Source organism: Argentina silus, assembly GCF_951799395.1.
Source record: "Argentina silus genome assembly, chromosome: 15".
NCBI classification, from domain to species: Eukaryota; Metazoa; Chordata; class Actinopteri; order Argentiniformes; family Argentinidae; genus Argentina; species Argentina silus.
In genome coordinates, this window is record NC_139669.1 from 5,031,099 (window position 1) to 5,038,084 (window position 6,986).

Sequence of the window (6,986 nt, forward strand, 5' to 3'; positions counted from 1 at the left end):
CCACAAACGTTGGCACATTATTAGCCATAAATGGCCCGTGCGTAATAATCGGCATATGCATGTTCCTAAATTTACATTTGAAAGCATGTGACACATAATGGCGGTTATGATCATGGCTATGATTACATAAGTAATTATGTAGATATTTCAAAATCTAGGTGGATAGCCTATTTCATAGAAACTATCATTGTGAGTCACGGTAGTCAGTCCAAAGATGGCATTTTATTAGGCTAGATTATTCATTATGAAGCGCATTTTCTTATGGAAAGAACTATTATGTAATCGAAATAAATGTTATTGAAGCCTAACTGACTAGTTATTATGACGTCTATAATTAACTAAAATATGCACTTCTAAAACAGTTTTAAATCAGCTAATTAGAATAAACTGAACTAAATGAACTATCTTGCGTGTAGGCCTAGGCCCACTGTGTGCGTGCTCAGAAAAATTGTTCCTTACAAATAAAGAAGAAAAAAAAAAAAGAGAAGCACAAATGGTACAGAATAGATTTTTTTCCATGACGACATTATCCTTTCATGAAAAAACCCAGCAAGTCCGTGGGCTAACAGGTCGCAACGTGACTGGAGTACAGATAGCCTTGAGGATGAGGACTACTTGAACTCCACAGGACGCAGCTTATGGTGAGCAGCCGATGGACGTTCGCAAATGTAGATCTGTGAGGAGGATAAAGTTGGTAGGATTCAGAGGCATACGGTATCATGCATGATCAGTACACCATGGGAATTAGTTAAATTTAGGCCTATGTTTCAAAGCGCTAGAAAGCAAATATCATTCTAAGTATAAGAATATAATATTTTTGTTTGCATTACCTCAATTTGAATGCAGCTTTATAGGCAGTAGGGTGACTGACAATAGCATGTGTATAGATGAGATATAAATATGATTTTAGATGCGCCGCAGCTTTGCCTTAGTCTCAGTTCAGCTCAACAGACAATGGGGCCGTGGTGTGCGTGTGCAGAATACAGGACATAAGCCTGCACTTGTGCCAAAAGTTCTTCGGGGATTAAAAAAAAGCCCATCGCACTCTCCATCCCACCCCCCAGTTTTTTCTCCTCAGCATGCACCCATTCACTATGATGCTTGCTTAGTTGAGAGGAGGTCCTCTGTACCCGGCTCCCGTCGTGTGCGTAAAACTTTCTAATGAAATCAAAAAATACTTTTTGACCAACTTAGAATTCGTTCTACTAGGGTCAAGAGGGCTTCAAGATATATCCATCGAACTTTTCCTGCAAAATAAAACTTCAGGTATGTCAGATTCGTTTTTAATCTATTCAAATAGTCAGGAGTGCCAAAAGTATTTACTCAAAATAGTTTTACAGTGTGGTTTCATAGACTGCAGTCGCATTTGATTCAATGCTATGGAATTTGATAACTTTGTAAGGATGTCAGGATGTGTCGCTTTAATTCGCTGGGGACTGTAGTAGATGTGATTGGTTTAACAAGTACCTTTCTCCTCTATGAAGAATCATGGAGCCCAATTCTACCGCGGGAGGGGCTGAAGAAGAGCTCCATGGAAACTACTCCCCAAATCCAGTAAGTCCACTCCGAATACAGGGGAAGAAAACTCATTCATTCTCATTCTTTGACTCATTTCCAAGTGCAGGTAAAATAAGTTAAGAATTCTATGATACTGTATTATGAACATATTCATGTAGCCTATTATTTTATTTCTGTTTCATAAATATCAATTTGTAATCTACCATAGCATTGCATTTCATCATAGTTCAGTATGAAATGCCATTGACTCCACATAAATGGCATAAAGAGGTTTTAAAAGACCCAACTTCAAAAAGGAAGTGACATCCTAGTGACATTCTGAAACCCCCAGGGGTTCCACTGGGATCTTTCTGGGCCTCTCGATGCTGAGAATCAGTGTGTAACATCTGGCTGTCAGAGTGACCCCACAGCTCAGCTGCAGCTGCTGCTCCAAGCACCAGGGTCAACTCTGAGGAGCAGAGCTCTCCTAAAGAGGGCCAACAGGGTCACCATCAGGGTTAATTTGATGAAATATTGGACCGGAACCATTACAGTGTAGTATTCCTTTTTTCAGATATCATGTAGCTTTTTAAAATCACAATTATTTAATAAAAGGGATATATATTTTAAACTGTGAATGAGGCAGATAGCTGTCTGTTAACCTGAAACACATGGCTGCTGTCACATTCTGAATGGGTTGAAACCAAAGGCAAGTGATTTGCACGTCACCGTGGCAACACGAGACAGAGGGGATTCTTACCTTCTTCTCCCTCCCTCTCTCTCTCTCTGTTCCTTGTGCCAGCCTACAGGGGCGGTGCCCAAGCATGTGCAAAAAGCAGAGGCCTTAGAAGAGGAGCAGGAGGAGCTGGTTGAGCACCAGCCCCTAGAGCAAGAGGATCTGAACTTTGAGAAATGGAAGCCCAAGCCAAAACCCAAGCGGACCCTCCACGAGAACATAGGCGACGTGAAGACTTATCTATGGAATGCCGAGACCAGGGAGTTCATGGGTCGCACCGGGAAGAGCTGGAGTAAGTAGATGGAAACAGAGATTAGATTAGATTAGATTATTCCTCATAGAACACTGGATGGAAGGAGAGAGGTGCTGCAGCAGCTTTTGGTTTGATATGGATCCATTCAGAAAGTAGGCCTAGTTATGAACTTTGAGTAAACATAGACCAGGGAAAAGAAACAGGTGCAGCTCAATGCGTGCATGCATAATATTTACACATATCATACACTGACATTTATCTTTATGCTTAATCTCTGTTCAGATAAGTGTGTCTAACATACTCAGTAAAAGTAATCAGTGGCCCAAAGTGGTGGTTTTGTGGCTTATTGTTCTTAGATGATGTGCTAGGGTTGGCTGGGGGGGGGGGCTAGAAATATGGCTCCCCAGTCCCGCCTCTGCTCATTCTGCTGCGAGAGTGTGTGTGTGTCCCCAAGCTCTATGTTTACATAGGTGCACAGATAACTCTGAGCAATCCCGACAAAAACAGGCTGCCTGGGGACTGGTCCCCAGCGGGAGTGCGCAGTTACAGGCCGCGCACTGGCCAGGAATCACATTCCTTATACCCCTTACTCTGCTTTCCACTGCCTCTTTCCCATAGCGCCTGCGACCTCCCAGGCCGACCTAGACATGCTCACGGCTCCACAGTTGCAGGCAAACACGTACATGTAGAGAAGCACAAGTGTTTTTCTGTAGAGCTCATTGTCAAATTCAGCACTCAGTGCAGACAAACTTTCTTGGCAGAGGCTATTTCCTGTTGAGTCATGGCTTGTTGCTATGTGACGCCGTTGAACGCCCTCAGATGAAAGTAGATGAAAGTAGTCCAAGGGGAGCTTGTAGAAAATGTCTTCATCAAGAGTGTGTTTCTTGTTTGGACGTTGAGATTTGGGAAGCTGAAATATGGGCTGTTCATCACAGTGTCCCCAATAACACAAGAACAAGAGGCAGGCTCAGGAGTTTGTTTCAGAAACGGAACCACTGTGTGCACACTTGTGAAAGAATGGGGCCCATGAGCCCTGCAAGAAAGGGGCTTAGTTGAAGCCCTATGATGTGTGTTCTGTGAGAGGAGTGTGTAAGAGAGGACACAATACCAGAGTGGGGTGATCAGGGCTCCTTGGAGCTGGCGGTGGCTCTATGGCTGCAAGAGGCCGTCACTACGATGGCAACCGGAGGTTCACTGTGTTCCTGAGTGAAAGGACAGCTGGGAGAATTCTCACTGAGCTTAAACAGAAAGGTCTTTGTGGCTCCGGGGATGCAAGGCTGGCTGCAACCAGTCCCCTGTGAAATTGCCTGCACAGCAAAAGCCATTTAATTTAGGGCACGTTTAGTTTGATTAGTTGCTAATGGACTGTTAATTGAAAATTAGGGAACAATGGTAGTTCTCAGGGTTTCTTTTCGTGGGGTTCTCACATAAGATCAGTTGAGTTTTGTAACAAATGTTGGAAGTGATTTCCATCAGGAACCCCTTCTTTGTATTATTAAACAAATTAGTGGCCACCCTGAGCAAAGACAGTAGAGTCTAGACAAGCCAGGCAGTTGCAACATAATAACTGGAGATTCTTTATTCTTCATTATCTTTGAGCTCACATCAAAGACACGGTTCTCAGAAGCTTTGCTTATACCCTTGCATGCTAACAACTGCTACCACAATAGTCCTTCTGTCTATTATTGTCGATGAAATCAGGAAGTGGACTATGATTCAGTCTCTCATCGGTGAATGATGGGTTTGCCATACAGGAGTTTCGAGGTGACGACGATTCATCGTTAAAAAACGTCATAATAGGTCACAATGTGGAGAGCTAGGAGTGTAGCCTAATGCAATACGCCTACAGCCTATAACGGATTTGGGAACAATATTTTGAGAAATCAACATAAAGCTCTAAAAAGCCCACCTTGTGCGCAACAGGGACACAGGGTTAACCCTAACCCTGCGCAACAGGGACACAGGGTTAACCCTAACCCTGCGCAACAGGGACACAGCACTGTAAGACAGAGACACACCAGAGTGTCAGTAAAAAGTTTATGAATCAACGTCTCGCTTCATTCACAGGTTTCTCCGCCACTTTCCTTTCATGGAGGGGCGCTACATTGTTCGTGGGGGACAACATGTTTACTGTACACTTAGTTATTGTTTAATTAGCTCATTACAGTAATTTACAATTCAAAGTAATTCACTCTGGTTTTTGTTTTCTCTCTAGGCCTTATCATCCTCTTCTACACAGCACTTTATGTGTTCCTGGCGGCCATGTTTGCCGGCTGCATGTTCTGCCTCATGTGGTCCATCAGCCCCTACCATCCAACCCACAATGACAGGGTGATGCCACCAGGTAAATATGACGTCCACCCCACACACGCCCCTCCATCCCACCTTCCCTCCACCAACTCATCGCTCCACACCCCTCCATCCCGTCCCACTCTCAGCAGGTCATTTATGTCTGAATCTAGGCACAGTTGACTGTCTATGCGTCACATTTGGCAGGTATGACGATGTCCCCACACCTGGAGGGCGTTGAGATTGCCTTTAACACCTCCGACCGCAAGTCCTGGAGGAAGTATGTGAAAGATATGGAGGACATCCTAAAGCGTGAGTAGGAATTAAAACATGGTGGTGTGTGTTGGGAAACCTGAAGAGTATGAAATATAAAACTTAGCATCAGTGTAGGAACGATAGAAAAAGTAAACATTTCCCTCGCGTGACATGAACACAAAGATTATTAAGTTATAGATAGTTGTAAATGCAGGATTGCGGTCAGATAGTTAGCTGAGGATAGTGTTTGTTTGTGTTGGTCCGAAGTTGTTCGAGTGTTGGGGGCCATGTTGAAGCGGAGCGGGCACACAGTTAGATAATCCCCCCCTCCCCCCACTCGCACACCTACCCTACCTTTGTTCCCTATCCTAACCGCCACTAGCAGAGCATGCTGGGATGGAAAGCCTTGTTTGTGGGGCAGAGCGTATCCATTGAGAGCAGCTTTTTTTTTTCACAGCCAGCTTTTGTCAGGCTGCCTGAATCAGAGGCCTGGCGGAGCAATCAGCCATTGTGTGGTGCTTTATTTATGTGACCCCTCCTCCTCCACCCCCCTACCCCCTTACCCCCACTCCCCCACTGTCCTCTTTCAGCATACGATGATGCCCTTCAGGCACGGACGAATATGGACTGTTTACCGGACAGATACTTCATACAGGAACAGGAGGAGAGCGCGGAGCGTATGGCATGCCGGTTCAACAGGTCCTTGCTGGATGAGTGCTCGGGTCTCCAGGACCCTCACTTTGGCTACTCTAAGGGAAAGCCCTGTATCCTCCTCAAAATGAACAGGGTAAGACAACTCAGATCCCCATGGTGGGACTCCAGGACCCTCACTTTGGCTACTCTAAGGGAAAGCCCTGTATCCTCCTCAGAATGAACAGGGTAAGACAACTCAGATCCCCATGGTGGGACTCCAGGAGCATCAATGATCAGAAATGAACCTCACTCTAAAGCTGCATCGATAAAAACCAGTGAAAGATTAGAAGTAGTGTTATTTATCCTATAGGCGTACCACTGTTAAAGACCATACGATTAAATGAAGGGCACTTCTTGATAACCTGAAAGATGAAGACATTTTAGTGACATCTTGTGGCCATCATGAGAGGATGAAGGCGATGTAATGAACACAGCCATGTCCACGTACTTGGAACATACTGTGCCTTTACACTTAACATTTTGTTGCCCCTGTACCTGTGTAGTAACTGTGTAAGTCTATATGACAAATGGGGACAAGTCTGCCTGAGAAACCAAACCCATTTAAAAAAAGAAAAAAAAGAAAAGACATCCACCATGAATGATACAAATGTGTAGATTGTGTCATGATTACAATGCTGTAACACCTTTGTTTTTTTTTATCCCCTCATCCCGTAGATCCTTGGGTACTTACCTGGTCAAGGCACCGCAGTAAATGTGACTTGTGGAGTCAAGGTGCAGTATCTGTCAGCAATTTTTCCTTAAACCATCGCTCAACCATAAACTGTATGCCAAATGAATATCCTAACTTTAGTTTATGGCACACAGTGTGACTGTGACTCATATTTGGCCACTCACTCTTTCAGAAAGGACCAACAGATTCCCTGGGGGAAGTTCAGTTCTTTCCAAGTAGCACTTTTAACCTGATGTACTTCCCCTACTATGGGAAGCTGAGACACGTAAGTAACATAGCAAACAATAACTTCAATTGGTGTGGATATTGAATGGATGTCGAATTTTCGCTATTACTCACATGTTCTGTGCATCATTGTAGCACAACAACGGTCACCCAGGTGGTTGATGCCTTGTCTCCTGTTCCCCCAGGTGAACTACACACAACCAGTGGTAGCTGTGCGTTTCTCAGGGGTGCAGTTTGATGCCCACATCCATGTGCAATGCAAACTCAATGGCAAGGGCATCATCAACAATTCACCTACCGATCGTTTCCTAGGCAGTGTGACGTTTACCTTAGATGTGGGTGCGTAG

The 6,986-nt window shown here is 44.4% G+C and overlaps 1 protein-coding gene across 1 annotated transcript; it reads left to right on the forward strand.

The window, feature by feature from the left end:
* Positions 1 to 1,205: 1,205 nt before the first annotated feature.
* atp1b4 (ATPase Na+/K+ transporting subunit beta 4) lies at positions 1,206 to 6,986 on the forward strand (the record flags this gene model as incomplete). Its single annotated transcript, XM_083685702.1, has 9 exons — positions 1,206 to 1,266; positions 1,485 to 1,554; positions 2,300 to 2,525; positions 4,702 to 4,830; positions 4,983 to 5,087; positions 5,621 to 5,817; positions 6,399 to 6,455; positions 6,587 to 6,679; positions 6,825 to 6,986. Exons 2-9 carry the CDS (start codon positions 1,489 to 1,491, stop codon positions 6,984 to 6,986), a joined length of 1,035 nt encoding a protein of 344 aa, XP_083541828.1. The 5' UTR covers positions 1,206 to 1,266; positions 1,485 to 1,488.